At 59.7% G+C, this 27,993-nt stretch overlaps 1 protein-coding gene across 1 annotated transcript; it reads right to left on the bottom strand.

The window, feature by feature from the left end:
• Nucleotides 1–61: 61 nt before the first annotated feature.
• TMEM44 (transmembrane protein 44) lies at nucleotides 62–26,042 on the bottom strand. Its single transcript, XM_084638269.1, has 10 exons — nucleotides 25,856–26,042; nucleotides 22,499–22,625; nucleotides 17,524–17,617; nucleotides 16,605–16,774; nucleotides 16,298–16,384; nucleotides 14,982–15,152; nucleotides 14,528–14,671; nucleotides 13,815–13,919; nucleotides 13,288–13,446; nucleotides 62–4,184 (listed from the first exon to the last, which is right to left on the bottom strand). Exons 1-10 carry the CDS (start codon nucleotides 25,972–25,974, stop codon nucleotides 4,005–4,007), a joined length of 1,356 nt encoding a protein of 451 aa, XP_084494395.1. The 5' UTR covers nucleotides 25,975–26,042; the 3' UTR covers nucleotides 62–4,004.
• Between the last annotated feature and the right edge of the window lie 1,951 nt (nucleotides 26,043–27,993).

Genomic DNA, 27,993 nt, shown 5'->3' with positions numbered 1-27,993 from the left:
TGGAGGCTACCAGGCACTGAACATTTTATTACTCGAAAGCAAAGAAAATCTTGCAGCCCCACTCCCTGCCCAGCCTGACCCTTCAAGGTCCCCTATTGCCCCTAACCTCTCAGTCTCCCCTCCCCCCGATATCACCGCCAGTCTTTACTCAGTTTTCTAGTAAATGTCTTGGAAGGGCAAACACTTTCTGACGCCTTGTTCTCATACACATACTCTGCTTGCAGATTTTCAACCAAGTGCCATCCTGGTTTGTACCCTGGAGTCAGCAGATTGCAGGGGAGCCGGCAGAGGAGAACCAGCTCTCCTTGCATTGCAGGATGGAGGCAGATCCTGAGGAACCTGAACGCACTGGCTCCGAGATGCAGGATCCAAACCCAAGTTGCTGGGACCAACACAGGGTAACGGGCGACGTGTGTGATGCAGGAGGCCAGACTGGGTGATCTAATGGTCCGTTCTGGCCTTAAACTCCATGAATCGGTGAAACGGCAAAATGTGAGCAGACGTGCAAACCCCCTCCCCACCCTGCAAATCCAGCTCCACCCCAGGCCCGCCTAAGCCCAGCTATTCCCATCCGGGGCCCAGCAATGCCAGGCTCCAATTGTTCCATGCGGCAGAGCGGCTGGGGCCGGGGAGGTGTCCTCTGCGGCTTAGAGAACGCCAGACTCATCACACTCACAATCACTGGAGGCCAGCAGGGCACATGAACACACTTCACTGCCTCTGCCCCAGGGCACAGCGCTGCTAGGCCAGGATCCCCCGGAGACCAGCAGGATTACTCGTGGGCGCAGGGAGCAGGATTTGCCCCACAGGGCGTTGTGACCCGCTTGCTGTTGTCCAAACATCCGTTCACTATCTCCCTTCCCTGTCCCCACCGTGTATGAGCTGGAGGCCGCGCGGTAACGGGATACGCACCTGCGAGACACGGGATCTGAGCTCTGCCAGACGGGCTGCCTGAGTCTTCCAAGCCACCTCTCTTTGCCCACCTCCCCATGGGCCAAAGACCTGCCTACATCCTCGCAGTGTCGGCCGGGCAAGCAGTTCATGTGTGCCTGGGGCTTTGAGATTCTCGGTGAGAAGATACCAGGGACGTGTAAAGCATCATGAATATGACTGCTCACTACCTACCCCTCCGAAGGCAGCAGAGCCCGTCTGCCCCCTTGCACAACACGTGAGATCACTTGCTCCAGGGTTTCTCCTGGCATTTCTCCTGGCATATCTGCAAGTGGTACTGCTCTGGACACGACTGAGGCAGCCTCCCCAGGCGCTGACTTGCACGCTCATATTTTATTGTGCATTATCTGAATAGGAAAAGGCAATACAGCAGAAGAATTTCCTTTCCCTGGGTTTCCAGTCTTTGCATTGTCTGGATTTCTGAGCTTTACTACCAGGCAATTAATCTCCAGCCATTAGAAATATTAATGTGGAGGTTTCTTATCAGCACTGGCTCGGGAATGTTTTGCTGTTCTGAGCAAAAGGAGCGTCTGACCCAGCGCAGGTCACAGCCACTCGTTCCCTGAACAACTGTGTATGTTCGCTGCCCGAGGCAGCTGCCAGATGGGTCATCTACCTGGAGAGGAGCAGCGCCAGGCAGGCTGGGGCTGCGAGATCAGATCGTGAGCGACAGAAGGCCAGGCGCTCTAGTCAGATGTCGTCTTCTCGCATGTGCTGCATTCCCAGAAGTCAGGGGTGAGGAGAGTGGAGCCCCAGGGTGAGGGCAGCTCAGTGTCCTAGGAATGCACAGCAAGGCCGCCCTCCCGTTTGCTGTGCCTTTGGTACGCAGGAGCAGCTCCTCGGGCCTGGTGCTCAACAAGCCCCAAGCCTGGGCTCAGGGCCCTGGGCACAGCTGCCTGTGGGTGGCGGTGCAGAGCGGAGGGGTTCCAGCTTTGCCGTGGGAATGGAGCAGAGCCGCGAGGGACTCTGGGGAGCAGAAGGGGCAGAACAGCCAGGGCACATGGTCATGGGATGGCAATCTCCCACCGCAATGTGACGAAGAGAGCCTGTGACCCCTCTGCCTGGAACGGTCTATAGGGGTCTATAGGTGATGCTCTAAGACCCAATAGCATAACAGAGAAGGAGAGCCTTTCCCACCCACACCTGCCTGGGCCGGCTCCTCCCAGCCGAAGCGAGCCGGGCATTACCCCTCTGCCCCAGCGCCTCTTCCTGAGCACCTGCCGGCCGCAGAGCTGGCTCCACATTCACACAGTGGAGATGGCAGGGCGGGACGCACCCTCCTGCTGTTCGCTGCAGTGCGGGACCTGAAACCTCCCAGCTGCACCCCCGCCTTGCCGCACCCAGCGCACACAGGCGTTCTGCCGGCTTCTCACATCATCCTCTCGGGTCACAACAGTGCCCCGCCCCAGCGTTCAGCCCTCACAGCTATCCCTGGGGCGCAGCCCGCCGGCCGGCTGCGATCCCACTCCTAGCAGCCTCTCTGCGCTTGGAGGAGCGGCGCGAAAAGGTGCAGACAAAGGGGGGCTTGGGGCTCGACCAAGCCGTATTTCAGACACCAGTGATCTGCGTGCGGGGGCCCTGTGATACCAAGAGCCCACAGCACCAAGGCTACGGAGCACGAGGGGGGGCCCCGGGGCGACAGGGCACCCCAACTGGCCAAGGAAACAGGGATTCCAAACCTGCGTCCCCCTGCAGCTCTTTCCCAGGCCGAAGGCCAGCCCAGCTGTGGTAGTGGGACTGTGACAACCCCCCCGCACACACACAGCTGACACAGCCGGGGCAGCAACCACCCTCGCGTGGGCGCAGGCAACCCGGAAACAGCAGAGCTTCTTCCGGGCCAGGAGCTGGTGGGAGCCACACCAGCTAACCCTGTCTCGTGCAGGCAAGGCCCGGTCAGAATCCGGCCAGTTACAGGCAGATAAAGGGAGGCCTGGGGGCCACATGCACTGTTAGCAGAAGTGATGCAGCGCCGGCAGTCTGTGCTTCACCCTGCTCACGCCAGCCAGGGCGCTGGATGGTGAGTCTGAATCTGCTGTTTGAGAGGAGCCACACAGGGATGCCCAGGCCAGAAGGGCCTGTTGTGACCTGCCCAGCACAGGCCCGAGGACTCCCCTGAGCTACTCCCCGCTCTCAGTCCAAGTGGTGGGGCTGAACCAGAGCAGATCGGCCAGAAACCCTCTCTGGATGTAATGGAGAAGCGCTGCAACGCCGGTCAGTTACCCTCGTGGTCAAACATCGGCACGTTATTTCTCCTCTGAATTTGTCCTGGGACTGGCAGCTCTGAAGTCCCGACTCCGGCCAGGGAGATGGACGCGCTCCTGTTACTGACCTGTCAGGGCACATTCCCCCTCTGGCACCAGCAGGGACGCGGTGAGAAGTGCATCCCTGAAGCTCGGGGAGCAGGGCTGGAAACCCTGATCGATGGGCTACGGCCAACCCGACCTTTGCTACGGGGCTGCGTGGCTTAAAATGGTGCCAGGGCGGGGAAACTGCCCCCATGCCCTCCCCTCCCCACAAGGGTCAGTTATACTCACAAGGCAATAGGAGCGTTTCAGCCCTGATTACTGCAGACACAGCAGCATTCCCAGTGAGGTGCAGTCAGTGTAAGCCCCCCCGTTTTAAAAGGGCCAGGGGTGGGTTGCCCCAGTGTCACAGTGAGTCTCTGGCAGAAGAACGCTGACTATGGGGCTCTTCTGCCATTCCCCACCCCCACTGCAAGTGCAGCAGGGAAAAGAGGAACAGGGCCGTGGCCAGGACACTCCAGGCCATTCTGAGTCCCAGCTATGTTTGCAGCTCCTTGGGGCTGTTTGCAGACAGGGTCTGTTTGAGTGGCCTTCAGGTTGCTCCAGCCCAGTGCAGAAGAAGCCGCCCTGCACGAAGCTGCAGCAGGATCAGGGAAGTACACAGGTGAGATTTGAGCTACATTTGCACCCACTCCCTGCCCTCAGTAAACCAGCTGCACCCCCGGATCTGGCCCACAGTACTGCTGTAACCTGGACCTCCAGGGATCTTCTACACAGCATCTTTCTTCTGCTGGTTGCTTGAGTTACCTGCTATGATTTCTCTGCCCAGGGGCCATCATTATCACACAGTCTGAGAGCAGCTGCGGTTTGTTTGAAGGCGTTCACATCAAATCCGAAGCCTGCATTCAGCAGCGAGCTGCGGCTGGGCTGGATGGTTGGCGCCTCGGTGCTGTTTCTGTTCCACTGAAGATTCATGTCTTCGAAGTCCCACTGTGAAGAGAAAGGATTTCGGGTTACAGGGACAAGGCAGGTCTGTAGCGCCGGAGCTCCTACAGAAGTGGGGTCTGCTCTCCACGGGATGCAGATTGGCCACACGGGAGCCGCTCAGGCCGGTTTTACAGGGCGGAAACCACCTGAATTCAAACTTTATCTGAAAATAGAAATTGTCACAAAATTCTCATTTTAAAAAAATGTTCAACAAAATTTCCCATGGAACCCTTTTTGGGATAGGCTTTTCATTTTCTCCTTTCCTTCTCCCCCTCCCACTGCGAGCAGTAAGATGGAAAATGGAAAAAAAAACAGAGGGAAAAGGTTTCAGAGTAACAGCCGTGTTAGTCTGTATTCGCAAAAAGAAAAGGAGGACTTGTGGCACCTTAGAGACTAACCAATTTATTTGAGCATAAGCTTTCGTGAGCTACAGCATCCGAGGAAGTGAGCTGTAGCTCACGAAAGCTTATGCTCAAATAAATTGGTTAGTCTCTAAGGTGCCACAAGTCCTCCTTTTCTTAGAGGGAAAAGGGGGAACCAAACTGAGAAAAAACATTTTTGAAATCAAACATTTTCGATAAAAATGTTCATGAAAAAATGTGGAAGGAAAGGAAAGGCTGCCCCTGTCGGATCCTGGCAGAGTGAAAACTCTCTAGCAGCTCTCGGTGGTTTTCTAACCAGCTCCGGCCATTACTGTTCAGCTAATGAGCAGAGACTGATCTCCATTAAGGTGACTATCGAGGGCTGCTAACTGAGAAGCCTCAGCCAACTTCTACTTCAAGGGACAATGGATCTTGCTGTTGAGAAGAGGTCAGTATGAGGCTCACTGTACCGCCTACATCTTTGCCGAAAATACCCGGCTGGCGCTCTCTCCAGTGCAGCACTCAGCCCCGAGGAGTAACAGTCTGTCCCTTTGAACCCAACGGATTGTCACGAGAAAACGATAGCGAGTGCTCCAGAACCAGCTGTTCATCACCTGGGAGTTCTCACGAGAAAACGATAGCGAGTGCTCCAGAACCAGCTGTTCATCACCTGGGAGTTCTCACGAGAAAACGATAGCGAGTGCTCCAGAACCAGCTGTTCATCACCTGGGAGTTCTCACGAGAAAACGATAGCGAGTGCTCCAGAACCAGCTGTTCATCACCTGGGAGTTCTCACGAGAAAACGATAGCGAGTGCTCCAGAACCAGCTGTTCATCACCTGGGAGTTCTCACGAGAAAACGATAGCGAGTGCTCCAGAACCAGCTGTTCATCACCTGGGAGTTCTCACGAGAAAACGATAGCGAGTGCTCCAGAACCAGCTGTTCATCACCTGGGAGTTCTCAGGAGAAAACGATAGCGAGTGCTCCAGAACCAGCTGTTCATCACCTGGGAGTTCTCCTGGCACTCACTGCAGGTAATCAGGATACACTCATGTGCCACTCAGGCCACCTGACTGGTAAACACAGTTCCAGCTCAGTCTTACCGACCTCAGAAATATCTGCAGCCATCAACAGAAGGGCTTTCAGCCGTTCTGGAGTCAGGAACGTTTTCTGCATTGTACCCACATCCGTGCAGAACGAGGCCCATGGGATTCCAGGCAGTATTCACCTCTTCAGCCCCTCATATAACTAGCCAGTGGCTCTACAGGATCACACAGCTGATGGACTGAAGTCCATCATTTAAAACCATTGCTTCAGAAAGGGCTTGAGGCCATGCTGTGTGACAGCACTAGATGCCAGTTCATGCCCGCCCTGACTTGCAGCCCCCGTCCTGGGCTCATGGAACAATGGCCCAGATGTACCGAGCCCTCCTGGGGCTTTAGTGACACATACAAACTCCTCCAGCCCTCAGGCAGAGCAACTCCATTCACCTCCCGTGTCACACCGGGCAGGTCCGCACCGGGGGGGGGGGGGGGACACTGGGTAGCCATGATAAAACACACTCACATCCCACACACCCAGGTCAGTCACCGCACTGCGGACCCACGTGACTTCCCACAATGCAGCCAGGATCACCCTCAGAGGGCAGAACAGGGAGAAAAGTGGCGATATTCAGTCCCCAAGCTCCACCCACAACTTCTATGGGTCCATGTGGCACATACTGTACCTGGGATCCCACAGGTCAGCGTGAACTCCCTTTCTGCCCCTGTTAATTTAGCGCTCGTGAGGGGGCACCTGCCTGCCCATGCTGCATACCAGCCGGGGGCGCAAGCTCGTGCCACACAGCCTGCGCCCCCAGATCTGTCCTGGAGGGGCATCTCTCGGGGGGCCCTGCTTGACCTCTCCGCCAGCTGTGAGAGTGGATGGACGGGACTGAGATCACACGATTCACACAAGCTGCTCCTAGCACTACGGAGCTGGACGCCCCTCTGCTCCCCAGCCCCTGAGCCATCTCCTTCCCAGGAACGGGTCGGCAGAATTTCTGCCCTCTGCCCCACAGGAGACATCTCTGTTGCTATAAAACTTCGAAGCCACAAGATGAACCCGGCGCTGGCTGCGACGCCTCATGGCTGATGTGTACCAGCCCAGGGGATACGGCTTTCTGGAGTCCGGGGCTGTTTGGAGTTTATCATCATTGTTCCTTTATCTGCAGTCAGTGAAAGCCAGTTGGAGGTGGGGTAACTTCCTTTAGGGGAGATTAGACGCCTTCTCTCCTCTTTGACCTCAACTAGTTCTGTGACCTAAAAACGACACTGGGCTGGAGATCATGGGGGAGACTCTACTCTTGTGCAACAGTGTAAATCCAGAGTAGCTCCACTAAGGGTCCGTGGAGTCACTTCAGATTTACACCAGCAGGCCTGAGAACAGAACCTCTCCCCGGGATGGCCCGAAGGACAAAGCACACACATTATGTTTTTTTAATTTATGAGTGATTATTTCCTGCCCTGCAATCTGGCCTCTTTCTGGGTCTTGTGATGTCTCATGCATCTAAACCAGAGGTGGGCAACTATGGCCCCCGGGCCACATCCTGCCCGGCCCTTGAGCTAGCCCCCGGCCCCTCCCCTGCTGTTCCCCCTCCCCTGCAGCCATGGTAAGGGGGCCAGGGCCAGCGGGTCCCAGGAGGCAGTCAGAGGACAGGGGGCAGTTGGATAGTGTGGGAGTCCTGGGGGGCCTGTCGGGGCAGTTGGACGGGACAGAGGTTCTGGGGGGGGTGCAGTCAGGGGATGGGGAACGGGGGGTGGTTTGGATAGGTGTGGGAGTCCTGGGGAGCCTGTCAGGGGGTGGAGGTGTGGATAGGGGTGGGGGGTCCCAGGATGGGGCGGTCAGGGAACAGGGATAAGGGGCGGTTGGATGGGGGTGGGGTTCCAGGGGGGGCAGTTAGGGGCAGGGGGTCCCGGAAGGGGGGTGGTCAGGGGACAAGGAGCAGAGGGGGTTGGATGGGTTGGGGATTCTGAGGGGGGCAGTGGGGGGGGGAGTGGGACAGGGCAGATAGGGGGCAGGGGCCAGGCTGTTTGGGGAGACACAGCCCTTCCTACCCGGCCCGCCATACAGTTTTGCAATCCCAATGTGGCCCTTGGGACAAAAAGTTTGCCCACCCCTGATCTAAACCAAGAGAGACTGCAGTGGTAATGATCCATGGATTTAAAGTGAAAGAAGCTTGGCAGACATGGGTGTCCCCTGGTCCCGGCCTCCCCCTCACACGCCCGCGCGAAGCAAAGTGACAGTTCTCCATACCTGTTCTGAGTTTAAGGCCTCCCTGTACTTTTGCTGCAGAAGAAAAACAAAGATCAAGAAAAGAGTTGATCTAGAGCAGCCACCACCAAACAGCCCAGCCCAGATCCCTTCTCTTTATACCTCGCTCTGGTACCTAGTCAAGGTGGGGAGAGCCACATGGGAGGATTCACAAGCAGCTTTTGAGAGCAGGAAAGCCGCAGCGGGCAGAGAAATACAGGGACTTCTTATTTGCAAAATAAACCTGAAGAGAGTGGGCGAGCGAGTGTGCAAAGGGAGCTGGGGGTAAGAACCACTGCAAGGAAAACATGATTTCACCAGGTGTGTGAGACACTGTCACAGAAACACAATCCATTTGAGAATGTCAGTCTGTCCAAACAAACGCAGGAGCCATTTCAGTGTGGGGTCTGTAAGGGCCCAGAACAACAGCCATAGCAAAGGACAGGCTGCGTGGGTCTGTCAACTATCCCAGGGCTGCTCCGCGCTGTAACTTGGAAATACTGACCCCTAGCTGTCACGAGCATTTCAGCCACCAAGAGCTCCATCATCTCGTATATTTTCAAAGATACAAAACGAAAAGGAGGACTTGTGGCACCTTAGAGACTAACCAATTTATTTGAGCATAAGCTTTCGTGAGCTACAGCTCACTTCATCGGATGCATACTGCAGCTCACGAAAGCTTATGCTCAAATAAATTGGTTAGTCTCTAAGGTGCCACAAGTCCTCCTTTTCTTTTTGCGAAGACAGACTAACACGGCTGTTACTCTGAAACCTGTCATTATTCAAAGATACAGTGACTGTCAAACAGCCTATGGACATGGACGGCCTATGGACATGGAGTGCAAACCCATGGCACTGACCAGCCACCTTGCCCCAATCATCTGAAGAGTTTCTCTCTCATGTGCAGCGTGGCTCCTACGGGAACCAGTTACCAGCTGCAGGTGTTTTTAAAAAACAGAAGCGAAACAAAACAAACTTTACAGAATCAAAATGTGTTTTTGTTTGTCCCCCTCCATATGGTAACTGTGCTGGTCCTGGTGCAAGGCAAGTGCTAGCTCAGATGGAAGGGGCTTTGACCTGCTGTAATCTCCTGCCATAAACCCATTTGTTCCCACAGAGACGCCTGCTGACACGCCAGGGACATGGTAAGAAATGCCAGCATCAGACAGGAATCTCTGAGAACACCAGGCCGGGGAACCCAGGCCAGCACGGAGCACGGGTGGTAGGACTGGCAGAGGTTTTCTGCGCTCTCTGTTCTGTCAGACCAAGGGGCAGTAAGGGCAGTGGGCCATCCATCTGCCCATCTCCCAAGGAGCGTAGGCTGCCCTGTCCCCACAGGAGCGGAGAGCCCCGGAGCCCAGGGTGCTGGCGGGTTGGAACAATGGCACAGGGATGCGGAGCGTTCCCATGTACGTTCTGGAACAGAATGGTCCCATTTTTAGAACTATATAAAATAGTCCAGTATTTGCTCCCCTGCCCTCCCTCGAGCACGTGGATTGTCCAGCTCTTGGGATCGCACCACTGTGGGCCGAATTCTACCTTCCGAGGGACGGCCCTGCTCCAGGGCGAGCTGCATGCACGGAGCTCAGGACAGAAATCGCCCCAGCTACTGTGACGGGCTTTGCAGAGTTTCTATGAAACATCTCGCAGTTTGACAGCAGCAGCTATGAGTCGATGCAGAAATCTCCTACTGGGGAGGAGCAAAGCAGGCCTGAGGGGAGCTGGCATTTCCCCAGAACTACGAAAGAAACCGTTTCCTTTGCCGATAGTCGCATATGTGCCATATCAGCCTGCAAGGTGGCAAAGCAGGAGGGAACATGCAAAGATAACAAACAAAAGCCCTGCAAAACCCATCAGCCCTTTTCCCGAGACAACACTCCTGGCAGCCCCGAGTTCAGAACCTGCATTTCGGAGCCCACTGGAGATCCAGTTCTGCGTTCCCTCCTCTTCTCAGAGTGAAAATGAGGGTGTTGAGGGGCAACCAGGGTAGGGTTTGTCCTCATGCTCCTTGCTGGCTTTGAGACAATGTGAGGCCAGTCTGACCCCTTACGGAATATGCCTAAGCAGAGCACTCGGGCCCTGCAACGCTCAGCCCCGCAGGCAGCCTCCAGCAAGCAGAGAAGGTGCCAACCACCACACTGAGCCAGCCCAGGGAAGGGGCCGCTCAAGGATTGGCCAGTCCAGGTTCTGACCCGGTGCCATCTGCAGGCATTTAAACCAGAAACAACAACTCTGCATAAGGGTTCACACGGCTGGGGCCATGTACGCTCACTCTGACTACACTGAAGTAGCGTGAAAAGAACATTATTAAGGCTGCAAAGGCAAGCACTCCAAAGTTCGGATGCTCCAGAATTAAGGCTGCCCAGGCCCCCTTAATTCACCCCGGTATGTATGCATCATGATAGTGTCTGTAGTTACATGCTCACGTACTGCTTTGCCACAGGATCCCTGCCTCATTCAGCGGGCGGGCAGGACAGTGACCACTCAAGAGCAGCTGCTTGGTGTTTTTTCTCCTCATTGTTCAGTGAGGTGCGGGAGGTCCCACGCAGAGCTCTGCTCCAGACTAACTGGATAGCTCCACCCGAACCCGACTAGACACAGCCAGTCCCAACCTGACCCATACCCATGAGGGTTGCATTGTTTTCACACCCAACCTGAGAAAAGAAAAGAAAGCGCAAGGAAGGACTTGCTGGCTTAAACCTGTGAACAAGAACATCAGGGGGCGGGGCAGAACCGGGGGAACACTGAGGGCTAGCATCCCACCGTGGAAATGCTGTGGGGTGGACGTATGTTTCCACCCCCATGCATCTCGTGCCGGGGGATGGAGGTGAGAGCGGGACCCAGAGGGGCTGCCGCAGCGCCCACAATAGGGCCAGGGAGTAGGAGTTGGGGTGATGGGGGGCGGTGTTAGCAGAGGCGGCAGAAACTAACTCTGAATGGGGGGGGCTGAGGTACACACGGGGGGCAGGAGCAGGCCCAAGTAGGGCCTGAACAGTGTCGTCGGCACCAGCGGTGCTAACAGACCACCTGACCTGAACCGAGGCCGAACACACACTATACAGATTACACCTAAGCCGATGCTTATACTCGGGTCCCTGGGGGTTCCAGCTGGGTTGTAGGGTCTAGCCCCAGGTTTTATTTCCTGCACGCTATTCAAGACCTGCTCTGACACCAGAATTATTCATGTCCTCATGGGCTTTTCTATGGTTCTCATCACCTGAGTGCTTCACAAACATCAAGCAATCTTCACAATACCCCTGTGAGATGAATGGGTATTATCCCTATTTTACAGGGGTTCCCAGTTTGAGACACCTAGGACCTGGTTTTTCAGCGTACTCAGCACTGTACAGCGCTTTAAATGTTCACAGCACACTCCTACTGACGTCAGTTGCAGCTGTGAGTGCTCAGAACTGCTGCAAATCAAACCCCAGGAACTCACGTCAGGCACCCAGAAAATGACAACCACACAATTAGGACCACCTGGGAAAAGTTTGGTTTAAGTGAGTTGCCCAGCACCACACAGGAACTCTGTAGCAGAGGCAGGGAGAGAATCCATTTCCCCAGCACAGCATTCAATTGCCTTGACCATGAGCCCATCCCTTCTCTTCCTGCAATCCCCTGCCCCAATCACTTTCTCAGTCTTTCCAAACTGGCTGGCTTAGGCCTGAAGTCTCCCAGCCCCACTATCGGTACACACCTTCCAACTTCTGCAACAAGTAATGCTGGGGGTCCTGTAGACACAGCCTCCTCACTACCCAACGCTGTTCAGCCCCAGAGAAGGGGGCCTATGAACAAAATTGTACGTGATCACGTAATTAAAGACTGTATCCTGATGCACCAGCACAACGGGGCCAATTAAGGTTGCCCGGGCAAATGTAATTCCAGCATTTCCCTACTTTTGTGGGCTTGACTTTGTAACCATAATAATGTGCCCTTAACGCAGTTGTGCGTGTGTACGTCTCCTAGGCTTTGTTAAACCGCAAACGGAATAAACAGAAATTCTGTCATGTGGCATTACGCTGACACCCACAAAGGTCAGCCGCAGGGTTGGAACCTTTAGATCCACTGCACGCACCTCTGCCACTTGAGCTAACAGTGTGACTGGCAGCAGTAGTAGGCTGTCATCCGCTATGTGAGCCAGCTCTAGAGGGGGATGGGCCACTTTGCCAGTGGGTCTCACAGCTATTTGCTAACAGCAGAGGAATGAGGACACTCAGACATCTTGGGTTCCCATTCCAGGCTCCGGAGGGGAGTGTGCTCTAGTGGGCACAGACTCTTCTGCCCATTTCCCCCCAAGTGTGACCTTTTCTGCCCCATCCCGCCAACCTGTCCCTGTCCTGTCTCTTCCCCACCCCGGCTCCTCATCCCAGTTCTTCCCTCCTCACCTAGTCAGTCTCAGCCCTCTCAACCCAGATCCCTCCCATCCTGGTCCTCATCAAACGTCTCTCTCCCGCTGCGCCTCCATCCCCGAGTGGTTCCCAGTTTCAAACCCCCTCCTTGGGCTCCTCATCCAATCCCAGTGTCCTCCCGCCCCGGCCCCTTGTTCCAGTCCCTTTGCCCAGCCAGTCTCCACAGCTTATAAACTGGCCAGACTTGGACGGATTTTCACAGAGATGGCAAAAAGCACATCCCTGCCCCCAGCTCATGTCTGCCAAATGGTAAATCCCTGCTGCGAGCCGGGGGGTGATGGAGACTAGGGGTGGGTAGCGTCAGCGAGAACTTTTGAAAGAAAAGGTCTCCCGAGTTTTTAACCTGGCCCAAACGACATATTTTCCCAGCCTCATTCTTGGACCCAGCCAAACCATCTTGGGTGAAATCTTCAAAATACAATTCAGCCGGAGGCAGCCCCGAGCCTGGGACTTTCGGCTCAAACAGTGGCAGTTTGGAAAAGGTTGAAGCAACCAAAACCAGGGTCTTCTCCTGGGAGATGAGGTCAGGTTTAATATGGGGCGACGTGCCCAGCCCTGGCTACGACGCAGTAAGCATGGGCTACGTGCTGAGCTCCGTTTCAGTCTTTAGTTTACAATCAGCCCTGCCAGCTCCTGCTAACGGCAAGCGGCGCTTTGCCCGAGTGGGAACTGCCCTGGCCCTCCGGCCCGCCCCACGGCAGTCAGCGAGGCAGAGATGGAGAGGGGCCCTACCGCAGCCCCTGTGTGTGTGCGCACGTGTGTGTTTGTTTGTGTGTGTGTGTGGGGGGAATATCTGGTTATCAGGGGAGCTGGCTTCTTGTGACCGGACCCTATCATGTGGCAATTAGCCAGGATGCTCTGGGGACTCGGCCTGCACGGGGGGTTCTCTCACTGCCACACGCACACCTGGGTGGGACGGTCCCTGGCCTGGGGCTAGCGGGCTCTGTGCTCCGTGCACTACTTAAGGCAGGGCGGGCCGAGTTCAAGGCAAGAGGCTGCGGTTCGCGCAGGATCCAGTGCAGATGACCAGCATCAACCACCTACCTCGAGCTCGGAGCTAATGGAGGAGACGACTGAGGAGCTGGAGGGGGAGAGCTTGGCGTGGATGACCTGGACTGGAGGGTAGGCAGGGGGCTTCGGCAGGGCGGGGTCTGCAGCACTCGTCTGTCCATCTCCCGGCAGCCTCACTGCACCGCGGCCAGCCTGGATGTAGCAGGGAGCAGGATTTACCAAGGTACAATCACAGGGCACAGCAGGAGGATCAGAAACCCGCAGAGGAGAGGCCTGTGTGGGGAGAGCACGGGGGTGAAGGGTTGGGTCGCAGACCCCCGTGCTTACGGGGCAGGGCTCCCAAAAGCTGCAGACTGAGGAGCCCCCGGTCACCCCCAGAACAGGCGGCAGCAGGGCGGGCGTGTGTGCACACACAGAGCACGGCTCGGCTCGGCTTCTCTCGCTGGCTGGCTGCCCCCCTGCAGCCCGCTGCGACCCCGGCCAGCCTCTCGCCTTCCCCCCGCAGCTCAGCTCCATGCTGCTGCCGGCCGCCCAGCGCCCCAGCTGTTCTCCCGCCTCACCGGCTGCACCTGCTCGATGGTGAGATCCAGGCGGCGACCGACGGCAGCCCCCTCACGGAGCGCCGGGGGGGCCGGGAACATGCTCAGCTGCAGCCAGTTGGGGGCCTTAGAGAGAGGGGGAGCAGTGAGTGTGCAAATCCCAGCACGCACTGGGAACTGCAGGGCTGAGCTCGTCAATGGAGGCCATAGCAACGACCCGTCCCTCCCTCCCACTGCAGCGCGACGCAGCGGGCTCCACGAAGAAGCAGAGCAGCCGGGGGGTGCTCTTGGGCAGAGGGAGAGGAAGGGCGGTGGGGCAGGTGGGGAGCAGGCGCGGGGGATACCCCAAGGGGCGGTCAGGGTGGGCTGTGCAGCCCCCCAAAGGGGGTGGGAGGAAGGAGCCGGGAGCAGCTCTGCACACAGAGGAGAGCCGGGCCCCCGGATCAGGCTGCATCCCGTGCAGTGACGTAGCGGGATGCTGGGGTAAAAGGGCCCATGTCAAACCCAAGAGGCACAAAAACCTCGGCAGGCTCTCAACCGCCTGCGGCCAGCACAGGAGCGAGCTCTGCAGCGGGCCCAGCCGCCCCTGTAAGGGCCTCATGCCCGCCCTACCGCCTCGGCAAGGCACCGCGGGGCGCGTCACAGCAGGGTGGGCCCCCGGCCGTCTCCCCTGGCAGGGCGAGTGGCAGCACACGGTGCAGGGCAGGGGAGAATCCAGAGACAGGAGGAGAAACCTTTTCCTCTTCGGCTCCCTTCGGCTCTTCCTCCTCCTCCTCCGCCTGGGCCAGCAGCGCCCACGTGTCCGGGGTCTCGGTTGCCTCAGCCCCAAGGCCCAGCCAGCTCATCTGGCTTTTCATCAAGCAGGACAGACAGGCGATCTGAGCTCCCCGGGTTCAGGAAGTGACGGTGTCTCAGGGTAACACGAGCCCTGCAACATGGCTGCCTGGAGGGCAGCTACCCAGCACTGGCTCAGGGACAATGCCCAGCCCACACTACCTAGCTGGCCAGCGTGGCATGGTTTGGGCAGGATCCGCAGCCCCCGGGGCCCATCAGACCCCGGGGCCTAACCTCTGCAGCCTGCATCGTGCCCTGGAGCTGAGGGCTGCTCAGTCCCCACGGCCCACCCAGCCCGCGGCCTCGGTGCCAAACCCACCGTGCCAGCCCGTGGAGCCGGTGGGGAAAGGATACAGCCACGTCGAGCGCAGCAGAGCCCAGGGCGAGCAGCAGCCAGGGCACGGCTCGCACAAAGTACGCGGGCCGCTGGTCGTAAGTCACAATGGCCGCGGCATACAGGACGCTGGCCAGGGCCGAGGGGACGCTGGCCCAGAGCTGGGTCGCTGGAGACAGCCTCCCTCTGCACTGCAGACAGCAGGGGAAGGTCAGAATGGCTCCCTGACTCAGCAGGAGCCATCCCCCCGCCCCGTGGGGCGCCCATGGCAGCAGAGCCCTGCCGCAGACATAGCGCAGTCCACGTAGCTGTCCGCAGGCCGGGAGCCTTCCCTGCCGCCCGGTCCAGGCCCCGCACCGCCGGTCTCTGCCTCTGCGGCGACACGGGAACAGCCGAATACCCTTCGCTGGGCACACACGCGGGCACCGGGGACTGGGCCCTGCCTCCTTCTGCGCCACCGCCCTGCGAGGGCAACGTGAGCGCGGCCATGCTCCGCGCCCCCACGGGCCCTGTCGACCTGGGATCTGAGCCCAAGGCAAAGGGCACGGGTAAACCCCTCGGTCTGGTTCCCCGAGGCAGCAGCCCGGGCAGTCCCGGATCTCGCTGCTGTTACAGCAGGGGCAGAACAAGCCCTGGGTTAGGGAGAGCGAGGCCCGCCAGGCAGCAGCAGGGACCGCAGCCCAGCCCTGAGCCTGCAAACGCTCGCACCCATGGAGACGGCAGGGTTGCTGCCACGGGCAGGCTCAGGCCCTCGGCTCTGTCAGGGGCAGGCTGCGCTGTCAAGTGTGCCCTCAGGAGACTCGCTGCCGGGCAGTGCAGTCTGAGCAGACAGACAGACAGACTGGAGGAGCCGGGGGGACAGGGACAGGACGTGGGAGAAGAATCCCTGGGCCTCACGGAGCGTCGGGCAACAGCACCAGGGCAGGCATGAGCGCTGAGGAGACGGTGGCCGGCTGGGAAGGGAGGCCCGGGCAGGGGGAAGACAGAGGGTGGGATTCACCCTGGCACATGGGCACTCGGGGAGGGGCTGTCCAGGAGACAGTGCCATGCCCCAGCATGCCGGGAGGGGGCCACAAGACCCACATCTACACTGACCCAGGGCCCTGTTGCACCAGGGCAAGAGGCCCAGCGGGGCTATGGCTGCAGCCCTGCGCCCTGGCCGGGGCGGACACACTCCAGTTTGGAGCTAGCTCGCAGGCTGTGCCCCTCCTGCTGTGCACCCCCACTGTCCCAAGGCCACAGAGCCAAGTGCACTGCACGGCCAGGCCCCCGCCCTGTGCAGGGCTCCCGGCACGGCAGCGGCTCGGCGTTACCAAGCTCCCGCCAGCCCACTTACCGCTCCAGAGAGTGCGGGGATCCTGGCCGTGAAGGCGATGAGCGCAGCGAGCATCCCCAGAGCAAAGCCCAGCACTTCCGTGTTCTCCTGCGGGACGGGAGGATAAGAAATCCTGAGCCACTGGGAGCCACCGGGGCACCCCCACTGCATGGTAGGGGCCCCGCCAGCCACTGCGTGTCACCCCCACGTGCTCATCTGCTCGGACACACTGTCACATCCCGCACAGCGCCTGTCTTCCCGCGACTGTTGGGCCCATCACGGGATCCCCGCCCGCCCAGAGGGACACGGGCAGCGGGAGCTGCGTTACCTGAAGCACCGTCCCAAGCAGTCTCCTCTGTGCACCGTGGAACTCCTCGGGGCAGGATGAGGCAGCCATGGCCAGGCCGTACCAGCCGGCGCCCATGCACAGGGGGAGAGCGAGGGCAAGGAGGCTGCTCCTCACCTGTCTCCTCCTCCTCTTCCTCCTGCCGGGCAGATCTGCGCAGGACACAGAGTCTCAGCCGGGAGACACAGCGAAAGCCCGTCGGGGAACTGGCCCTGCACTGGAAGTGCCAGCCAAGAGCACAGCATAGGGAGCGGGTCCTCGGCAGCTCCAGCTTCTGCTGCTGGAGAACATCTCCCCCAAAACGGGATCCTCGTCCCCCAAGAGCTCGCCTGCCCCTGGGTCACTGGCTGCGCTGGGAGGGGGGCACCATCCTTACCTCCCTCCCACCCTACCTGTCTCCCAGCCCTCTATTATCCCTGCCAACCCCCCATCCTAGGCAGCACCCAGCCCTCTCCCTCCACCCCCCAGCATCCACCCCACCCCCTCCACGCCCAGTGCACTCCCCCAGCACCCAGAGAGCACTCAGCCCCTCCTGCTTTGAACACAGCTTCTCCCTCGACTCCCCATCGCCCAGCTCCCGCTGATCCCAGCCTCCAAGCCCCCGCCCAGCCCCCACTCCCTCAGCATCCAGCCTTCCAAGCCACACCTCCCCAGCCAGGCCTCTCCCCAAATCCCCCTCCCAGCTGCATGCTCCTCACCACTCATCTCCCCAGCCCTGCCCTACCAGCATCCTACCTGCCTGTCCCTTCTGTGTGGCCTGGAACGGATTCAGCCCCTGTAGCATGCTGGGCCCCCCAGCACTGTATGCATCCAATCCGGGGAGGGGCCAGGTTATCACCTGGGGTTCCCCCCTCTGATCTGTCCCCACCATGCAGGACAGGGAGACCCGCCGGGCACGTACCTGGTGCGGGTCTGGGGTCGGATGCGCAGACAGGAAAGAGAGTCAGCAGGAAGTGAATGATGTCGACAGCAACCATGTACGCCCCTGTGAAGACCTGCGGAGAGACCAATCGGATCAGAGCCACGATCACAGGATGGGGAAACGCTTTATGGACGATGCAGACCAGTCTCCCAACAGCCCTGAGAGGGTGATGTGATAGCTTCCTTCTGTGCATGGCCCTGGCATGGAGAGCTGAACAGCCTTGGCCAAGGTCACCTAGCCAGCAGGTGTCAGAGCTGGGAAAGAGCGGATGGGTTCCGACTTCCAGTCCCCAGCTCTCAGCACAGATCTCTGTGGCAGCCTTCGGGTGACCCCAGCTCTCCCTGGGCCTCCCCCAGACCAACAGCGTCTGTAGCCTCCTCATGGGCCATGGCAGAGACAGGGCCTGCTGCGGAGAGCCTAGGCCAGAGCAATGGGGCAGACAGCTCCCGCAGCAGGCTCTGGAGCTGAACTAAACTCTGCCCATCTAGCCGAGACCCGGCGTCCCTGGGAGAGCCAGCAGCTGACGGGGGGGGGAGGCCCGGTGTGGTACCCTGCTCACGGCTGGGGTGGCCGTTTGGACACTCCATGCAGATCTCTCCCGAGCTGTAGTGCTTGGAGCTCTGTCACTGGCCGACAGCCCATGGTGCCAAATGTCACCCCAGGGGGCTCCGAAGCTCCCAGGCCAGACAGGGAGCAGACCCTGGAGTATGACAGAGTTCAGATTTTACTCCAGATAACCCAGTGAAGTGCACAGTATCCGCCTTCCCAGCCCCCACTGCAGACAGCCTCCGGGCCACAGCACACCAGAGTCTGGTCCAACGCCCCCAAGAGCGCCCTGCCCAACCCCAAGAACCCCCAGCGAGCTGAACTTCTGCAGCGAAGTCAGACGGACTCATCCCGGCCCCAGGAACCAGCCTGAAGAATTTATGCACAAAAGGAATTTGCTCAAACAGATTCCGAACCCTCTGCCCTAGTGGCTGCTCGCAGTGCTGCCCCGGCTGCCCCGTGCTAAGGTGCGGACAGCGCCGGGCGTGTAACACAGAGCCCGGCTGCCCCGTGCTAAGGTGCGGACAGTGCCGGGCGTGTCACACAGAGCCCGCCTGCCCCAGCTGCCCCGTGCTAAGGTGGGGACAGTGCCGGGCGTGTCACACAGAGCCCGCCTGCCCCGGCTGCCCCGTGCTAAGGTGGGGACAGCGCCGGGCGTGTCACACAGAGCCCGCCTGCCCCGTGCTAAGGTGGGGACAGCGCCGGGCGTGTCACACAGAGCCCGCCTGCCCCGGCTGCCCCGTGCTGAGGTGGGGACAGTGCCGGGCGTGTCACACAGAGCCCGCCTGCCCCGGCTGCCCCGTGCTAAGGTGGGGACAGCGATGAGTGTGTAACACAGAGCCCGCCTGCCCCAGCTGCCCCGTGCTAAGGTGCGGACAGTGCCGGGCGTGTAACACAGAGCCCGCCTGCCCCAGCTGCCCCGTGCTAAGGTGGGGACAGCGCCGGGCGTGTCACACAGAGCCCGCCTGCCCCGTGCTAAGGTGGGGACAGCGCCGGGCGTGTCACACAGAGCCCGCCTGCCCCGGCTGCCCCGTGCTGAGGTGGGGACAGTGCCGGGCGTGTCACACAGAGCCCGCCTGCCCCGGCTGCCCCGTGCTGAGGTGGGGACAGCGATGAGTGTGTAACACAGAGCCCGCCTGCCCCGGCTGCCCCGTGCTAAGGTGGGGACAGCGATGAGTGTGTAACACAGAGCCCGCCTGCCCCATCTGCCCCGTGCTGAGGTGGGGACAGCGATGAGTGTGTAACACAGAGCCCGCCTGCCCCGGCTGCCCCGTGCTGAGGTGGGGACAGCGATGAGTGTGTAACACAGAGCCCGCCTGCCCCGGCTGCCCCGTGCTGAGGTGGGGACAGCGATGAGTGTGTAACACAGAGCCCGCCTGCCCCGGCTGCCCCGTGCTAAGGTGGGGACAGCGATGAGTGTGTAACACAGAGCCCGCCTGCCCCGGCTGCCCCGTGCTAAGGTGGGGACAGCGATGAGTGTGTAACACAGAGCCCGCCTGCCCCGGCTGCCCCGTGCTAAGGTGGGGACAGCGATGAGTGTGTAACACAGAGCCCGCCTGCCCCGGCTGCCCCGTGCTGAGGTGGGGACAGCGATGAGTGTGTAACACAGAGCCCGCCTGCCCCGGCTGCCCCGTGCTGAGGTGGGGACAGCGATGAGTGTGTAACACAGAGCCCGCCTGCCCCGGCTGCCCCGTGCTAAGGTGGGGACAGCGATGAGTGTGTAACACAGAGCCCGCCTGCCCCGGCTGCCCCGTGCTAAGGTGGGGACAGCGATGAGTGTGTAACACAGAGCCCGCCTGCCCCGGCTGCCCCGTGCTGAGGTGGGGACAGCGATGAGTGTGTAACACAGAGCCCGCCTGCCCCGGCTGCCCCGTGCTGAGGTGGGGACAGCGATGAGTGTGTAACACAGAGCCCGCCTGCCCCGGCTGCCCCGTGCTGAGGTGGGGACAGCGCCGGGCGTGTCACACAGAGCCCGCCTGCCCCGGCTGAGGTGGGGACAGCGCCGGGCGTGTAACACAGAGCCCGGCTGCCCCGGCTGCCCCGTGCTGAGGTGCGGACAGCGATGAGTGTGTAACACAGAGCCCGCCTGCCCCGGCTGCCCCGTGCTGAGGTGCGGACAGCGCCGGGCGTGTAACACAGAGCCCGCCTGCCCCGGCTGCCCCCGTGCTGAGGTGGGGACAGTGCCGGGCGTGTAACACAGAGCCCGCCTGCCCCGGCTGCCCCCGTGCTAAGGTGGGGACAGCGCCGGGCGTGTAACACAGAGCCCGCCTGCCCCAGCTGCCCCGTGCTGAGGTGCGGACAGTGCCGGGCGTGTAACACAGAGCCCGCCTGCCCCGTGCTGAGGTGGGGACAGCGCCGGGCGTGTAACACAGAGCCCGCCTGCCCCGGCTGCCCCGTGCTAAGGTGGGGACAGCGCCGGGCGTGTCACACAGAGCCCGGCTGCCCCGTGCTGAGGTGCGGACAGCGATGAGTGTGTAACACAGAGCCCGCCTGCCCCAGTGAGCCTTGCTGTGAAAAACCTGCAGGGACCATCCCATTCTGAGCAACAGCCCTGGGACTGGGAGTGAGCTGGGGGAGGGGGCACAAGTGCCGGGCAGGGCAGCGCCATGAGGCTGTTCCCTCCCCACAGCCACGGCGCTGGCCTGCCGTGCTCGCCCGTTTCTCACATTCACGCTCAGCTCAGGAAGCATGCGGCGTGCAGCCCCCTTTCCGAGCAGGTAAAGGCACAGCTGCTCCACCTCTGACGTGCCTCCTTCCCTGGCCGCACCCCTGGGTGCGCAGCTGCAAACAGCCATGGGGGTCCATGTGTTCACACACCCAGCCCGTCTGCACGCCCAGCCCTGAGAACTGTGCGCACAAGTCGGGGCCTGTGTCGCCCCCATGTGGGAGAAGAGACATCGTGCAAGTTTTCACTACTGGGCTTAAAAATCCCACCCCCCCCCCCCCGTTAAACCAGAGCAACGTCCCGTGCAGCCCAGGGTAACTAAAGGCACCAGCAATCTGGGTCCCCTCCGTCCCGCCTGCCCCATGAGCTCGGGGGAGGGACTGCTGGCTGAGCCTGAGGGGCAGAACCGAACGGCAGCTCCCCATGCCAGGTGCCCTGGGATGGTCTGTCTGGGAGGGACAAGGACTTGGTGTCTCCTTGTATCTCTTTCTAATGCAGCTATCGTGGCCTCTGAGGGTACTTCTACACAGAAATTACACACCCGTGGCTAGTAGACTCGGGCTAAGGGGCTGTTTAATTGCAGGGTCGATGTTCGGGCTCCAGCCCAAGCCCTCAGACCCTGCAAGGGGGGACGATCCCAGAGCCCGAACATCGACCCCGTAATTCTACAACCCCTTAGCCAGAGCTGGAGTCGGCTGGCCCAGGCCAGCCGCGGGTGTCTGCCCGCAGTGCGGGCATACCCTGAGCGCCAGCCGTGAATGCCGGGAGCGACCAACCGCCCTGTGCTGGGGAGACACCGGCCGTGAGCGAGGCTGGGCCCAGGGCCCTCCCAGACTGGCAGAGTCGGCTGTTCATGACTCCACCTCAGGGAAGCAGCTGTTACTCCGTCAGCCCTGAGGAACAAGACAAACAGGGTGGGGAGCGTGAGCCTCACCCTACCCCTGCCCCCGGTGACTCTGCCAGGGAGACGCCCGCCCAGAACGACTGCTCCCGGTCAAGGGGAAGAAGGTGCAGCAAAGGGTGGCACTGAGGCTTAAAGAGCCATGTCATCAGTGGGGGACTGAGGCCCCCCTCTGCGTGGGGCAGGGACCCCTGCCCATGAACTGCCCCACTCCCTGCCACCATCCCCTCATCGGTCTCTCGGTGGGGCCAGGCCTGGCTGGGCAGGGCAGGGAAACGCACATGGCCCCCAGCGCAGTTTACAAGGGAAAGGCAGCTGGGCCGAGCCTGCGTTATCCTCACCCTCCCGGAGTCCCCTCCTCAGCAGGGGGACCCTGAGCAGCCATGGCTGGGGTGAAGGGAGGGGCCTTATGTCAGAGTTGACTGCCCGCATGGTGGGGGGGCTCCCCGGGATCAGAGCGGCCATTTGGATCTGTGCTGGCCTCCTGGGATTGCCGTTACCTCAGGGGACTGGGACGGGGTCTCGTGGTGGGGGGACCACCATGGAGCAAAGGGGCAGAACTCAGCCAGGGGAACCTGCCCCCTCCAGCCCTGAGGCAAGGCGCCCAGGGACTGCAGGGCCAGCTGTGCCTGGCCAGGGCTGAGGGGTTCGGGGCAGTACTCTCTGACACGTGTTGGGCCTAGGGACACACAGGGAGCACCATCATCTGTGCCCATGGCCAAAGCCCTAGCCAACATCCTGCACTGGCCGCAGGGGTTGGGCTGGGGGCTCCAACCTGTCCCATGCCCGACCTCCAGGATCTGCAGGCCTCTGCGGGGGCAGGCCGGACGTCTCCCGCGTACCTGGATGGTAAGCTGCTTGGCGAGGAGCGCCCCGATCGTGTTGCACATGCTACCCACAAAGCTGTAAACGATGCAGAGCACCGACGCCTCCTGCCAGCCCTGCCTCCTGCAGCGGGCATGGAAGAGCCTGGGGGGACACAGAGGGAGAGGCATCAGAGCAGGGGCACACTGCCCTTTCACCCAGGAGCTGGGGTTCTCAGTCCAGCTTTATCGGCTAGGATGAGGAACAGGCTGAGCTATTTAACAGTGCCCAGGGTCCCCCAGGACACCCCAGTGCCCATGAGGCCAGGTCCTGCAGCCCAGTACGTGGGAGAGTCAATCAGAGCATGCCCCTTCAGTGGGATCGTGGGACATGCTACTAACTAGCAACGGCAGGCTCCTGTTTCACGCCAGGCCCCAAGGCCAGGGTGCTCTCTGGCTTGCCCCAGGGCTGCTCCTGTAACCACACAGCCCGCTGAGCACTAGCCAGCATCGCACTCTCCAGCAGCCCTAGCACTAGGTCTGCGTCAGGGGTGGCCAGGGCAGCTCACTTCCCCTACCTGGGCCACAGCTCCCCACATGGGGGCCAAGACTCAGCAGTGATGAGCCGCTGCAGGACAAACTCAACACACCTTGGGGAGGGGTGAACTCCAGATGGTGCTGAGCTGGACTGAGATCAGTGGATGATGCTCGTGCAGTAATACGGATGCTTTGGCATGAGAACGCAGCATGTTGGACAAGGTGGTTTTAAGCAACGCAGCCAGGCTAATTACATCCCTTATCCAAATAAATAAAGCTATATAAACGTAGACAGAGGAGGGGAAACCTGGTAAAGCACACGCCTGCCAATGGTTAATTTTCCCATTAATTTTCATACATTGGCTCACATAAAGGGCGGAAGGAGCTGGGTCTAAGGTTATGAACAACAGAGTAAAAAGCAAATAAATAAGAACATAAAAGCTGCACAAGACACGGCTCAGCAGTTTCCCTTTAAATCATCATTGTGTAGCCTAAAATTACATCCCCCAAATGCACCACTCAGCAAGAGCTCTGTTTGGCTCGAAAGCTCATCTCTTTCAAACGGAAGTTGGTCCAATAAAAAAAGATTATCTCACCCCCCTTGTCCCACTCATTCTAGCCATTTCACAAATGTACCCAACAAATTAGGAACTGTTCTACTGGAACAGAACAAATGGATGTTCTCTTTGCATTAACATTGCTTGTGGAAAAAATACAGAGAAAAGTAGAAAACCCTGGAGACAGTACTCATCCATGTTGGGAAGGCTTACGAACACATTCCAAGAGAAGTCATTTGGTGGTGCATGACAACGAAACCGAGGCCTGAAGACTATATCAGACTTGCCTGGGACACGAACTGTTGGTACATACGGTTACCACAGTCCGAAATCCATGTGGAGAAACCGAACAGTGTTTAGTAAGAATCAGAGCACATCAGGGCTCAGCACTAAGCCCCTTTTGGTTCCCGTTGGTGCTTGATGCACTTACACAAAACATCCAGAGTGCCCCTTGGTGCATGGTTTTTGTAGATGACGTAGTGATCGCAGGGGAGAGCAAAGAGCAAGTGGAAGAAGATTTAACAAGACAGAGGTGCATGCGAGAAAGAAATGGCATGAAAATCAGCAGGAATAAAACAGAGTACAAGGCCTGCAGATTCGATGATACCCTGCAGGAAGACAAGAAGACTAAGTCTACCAGGCCAGCCATGACCATAGGTAGAGAAGTTCAATGTCACATCTGAATCATAGAATCTTTTGGCCCAATCCTCCAATTTGTCTAGGTCCCTCTGTATCCTATCCCTACCCTCCAGCGTATCTACCTCTCCTCCCAGTTTAGTATCATCTGCAAACTTGCTGAGAGTGCAATCCACACCATCCTCCAGATCATTAATGAAGATATTGAACAAAACCAGCCTGAGGACCTACCCTTGGGGCACTCCGCTTGATACCGGCTGCAAACTAGACATGGAGCCATTGATCGCTACCCGTTGAGCCCGACAATCTAGCCAACTTTCTACCCACCTTATAGTCCACCTTATATCTGAGTTCCTTCAGAACTCTTGCGTGATGCCATCCAGTCCTGGTGACTTATTACTGTTAATCAATTTGTTCCAAAACCTCCTCTAATGACACCTCCATCTGGGACAGTTCCTCAGATTTTTCACTTAAAAAGAATGGCTCAGGTGTGGGAATCTCCCTCACGTCCTCAGCCGTGAAGACCAATGCAAAGAATTAATTTAGTTTCTCTGCAATGGCCTTATTGTCCTTGAGTGCTCCTTTAGCATCTCGATCTTCCAGTGGCCCCACTGGTTGCTTAGCAGGCTTCCTGCTTCTGATGTACTTAAAAAAATTTTGCTATTACTTTTTGAGTCTTTGGCTAGCTGTTCCCCACATTCTTTTTTGGCCTTCCGAATTGTATTTTTACACTAGAGAGCCCCTCCCACAAAGTTAGCAGGTCAAGTCAACCACTGGTTATTTATACACTTCTTTCCTATGGCTCTGCTCCTTCTCAGCAGGCTCCTCAGGCCCCCTAGCCCAACACGGAGCTTGCTTTTCTGCCGTGAAATGCCCAGCCCAAGGAGGTGGTTGTCATGCGGCCTGTGTGGTTGGCAGCGGTGGCGCTATCCAGTCACCGGGGCCCGAATCCTCCCAGGGACTCAGGCGTTGCAATGCAGACGGTCACAGCACCTAACTTGTAGGCTCTAGAAAATGACAGGAAAACCCTTGAGCCACAAAGCCTGAGTTCGGGACCTCGACTCCCTGCGGTGCCTAGGGCGAGCGGGGAGCCCAAGGATGCGAAGACCCACAACGGCAGTGCCAGCGGGGAGCTGCCCGCGCTAGCCCGGGGTGATGCCAAGGAGAGCCCAGTCCTGCTCCTCTCCCCGAGTTGGGAGCCTGAGTCCGGGCTGCAGGAAGCGCCTGTCTCCCGGTGAGTCATCACCGGGGGGGCAGGTGTTCGGCCACCGAACCACCCCCAGGGCCCCCCAACGCCACCCAGAGCAGCCAGGGCCGGAGGGGGAGTTCTTCTTCCAGCATCTGCAGCCCCGCGTTGGGGCACCCAGGGGATAACGGGGTGTCTCTGCAGCCGCGGCAAACCCAGGCGCCGAGCAGGATCCGGCCCAGCCGGGTTCCCACGCCCCCTTCTCCGGCTCCCCCCGCCTTGTGACCCGGCTCCGGCAGGCTGGGGGGAGCGGCCGGGCGGCCTCAGTACACGTGGGCCCAGCCCTGCCCGCCTCCCCGGTTCCGACCCAGCTAGAACGACCGGGGGGGCTCAGTTACTTCCCCCCCCCCAGCCTGGGCGGGACACCCCCCGCCGGGGCTCCGGCCGCAGGGACCGGGGCGCGGGGCCGGGCGGACTTACAGCCCGTGGGCGGCCATCCAGAGCAGCGCGGCCAGGCTCCCCAGCGCGGCGGCGCCGCAGGCTCTGTCCCGGGCCAGGCAGGCGGCGAGGTGCCCCCAGCTCCCGGCGGCGGCTCCCATCGCAGCCCCGTCGCCGGCCGGAGCCCGCCGAGCAGCCGCCCGGGGCTTGGCCGGGGCAGAGGGGCCGGTCCCGGGCGGGCAGGGCGCAGCCGGCTCCGCTCCGCTCCCTGCCGGGCCACACGCCCCTAGCGGGGAGCCGCGAGAGGCGCCGCGTCCCTGGCAGCCCGGCCCGGCCCGGGACAGACACGCGCCCCCGGGGCTGGGCCAGGCCCGCTAACCGCTGGGGCTCCCCGGCGTGGGGCTCCGCGCGGACCCGGCCGTGCCAGGGCCCGTGTCCTGGGCTCGGCTTGTGGGCAGGGCCTGGCTGTACAGCGCCGAGCACCAGGGCCCCGCTCCAGCTGGGGCTCTTGGCTGCTACCCTGCATGGCCACAGGCCACCCCGGAGTGAGCTCATCAGAGACCCCCGGGAGCCCCCAGCCTCCCTTCGGGGAACTCAACTCCCGCGTGTGCAGCGCCTGGGGCAGATCTTCCCCTCACCGGCCCCATAACAGCCAGGCCCATCCCATCCCATCTCATCCCATCCTGGCGGCTCTGTGGCAGCAGAGGGGCCAGCAGGACTTCACCCTGCTGCGGGCCCAGGGGGGGACACGCCCTGTCCCTGGTGATGGCAGAGGATGGGCAACTGCGTGGGGCAGCGAACACCGGGGACTAGCCCTTCATTCAGGGGCAGGGAGGTACCCATGCATATGTTCCCTGGCTCCATGGCTGGCACCCTGAGCACTGGCTTGCCCAGGTCCTGGCCTGGCCTGAAGCAGTCAAGCAGTGGCTGTGATCCGTGGGTACTAAAGCCCAGCCCTCACGCCAGAAGCCCAGTCCCATACATAGGTGCTGCAGGGCCAGGTCCTTGGCTTGCACACACGTCTGTGACTCACAAACAAGCAGCAGGGTGAGCGTGAACCAGGCACGGGCGGAATCGACCCACTGGCCAGCTAGAGGACGCGACTCCTGCTGCATGGCCAAGGGGTGGCTCTAAGCAGAGGTACACGGAGTTGACAGCATGACGGGTGCTGCTGTCTGTTATTGGCGGGTGTCCTCCCTTGGGCGCTGCTGCTGTGCTCGGGTTGCTTTGCTTCCTCAGGCCAGGTCTGCTCCGGCCCGCGGGCTGAGGGCCTTGTTTCTCTGTCTGTCTGGGTTTCTGTATCACATCTGTCACCGAAGTAACCGACCGAGCCATAGAAAGCTGCACAAAGCCTGTGATGGCACCTCCCCCATCCTGCTGCCTGGACTCTCTTTTTCTTCAAGTCCATGGGAAGGGAAGGCACTCAGCCCCTGGCAGGAGCCGGCTCCAAAGCATTAGCCAGAGCAGCAAGAGGATTTCAACATCTGGGAACCAGGAAGAGGGCAAGTCACTCCCCAGCTGACAGAGGCTGAGCATTCACTCCACTGGCGATGGCTCCTTTGAAGCATGGCTGCTCCTTCATCTCAGCCTTTTGTAGGAGCAATTCGGCTTCTACATGCACCAGAAACTTTCATGCCCTTAGGGAAACATCTGAAAGGAAGCTACGGCACCTATTGCACCTTGCCCCACTTGATGAGAGAAATATGTATTAGTTTATGACACTTAAAAGCACATCCAGTGCTTCAATAGGGGACCATCTGGGCCCCAAAGGTTTACACTCCAGCCATCCCCCTCGCAGGAAACAGGAACTGCCCCCATGCTTACTGCTTGCCCTGGAACACGGAAGGCCGTTGCAGCAGGGAAGGCTTTTGTCAGTGTGGTCAAGGGATTAGGTCAGGAACAGAATCCAGGAGGTTCTAGCTCCTAGGCCTTTGCTCTGCCACTGATTCACTCTGTGACCTTCGGCAAGTCACATGAATCTAGTTTTCCCATTTCTAAAAGGGGGATAATGCATCTCCAGCTCCCCTCGGCCGTAGGGTGCTTTAGTATACGGGACACGTTGATTGGACCAGTGCAAAACAAACCAACTCCACCTCCCACTGCAGCATGGAAACAGAACTGTTCGCTCCCTGGGCACTAGGCATGCCTTAGCGTATAGGACACATTGACTGCACTAGTGC

This window comes from Lepidochelys olivacea (genome assembly GCF_965140295.1).
Source record: "Lepidochelys olivacea isolate rLepOli2 genome assembly, chromosome: 9".
Taxonomy (NCBI): Eukaryota; Metazoa; Chordata; order Testudines; family Cheloniidae; genus Lepidochelys; species Lepidochelys olivacea.
This window is presented reverse-complemented; position numbering and strand designations above follow the sequence as displayed.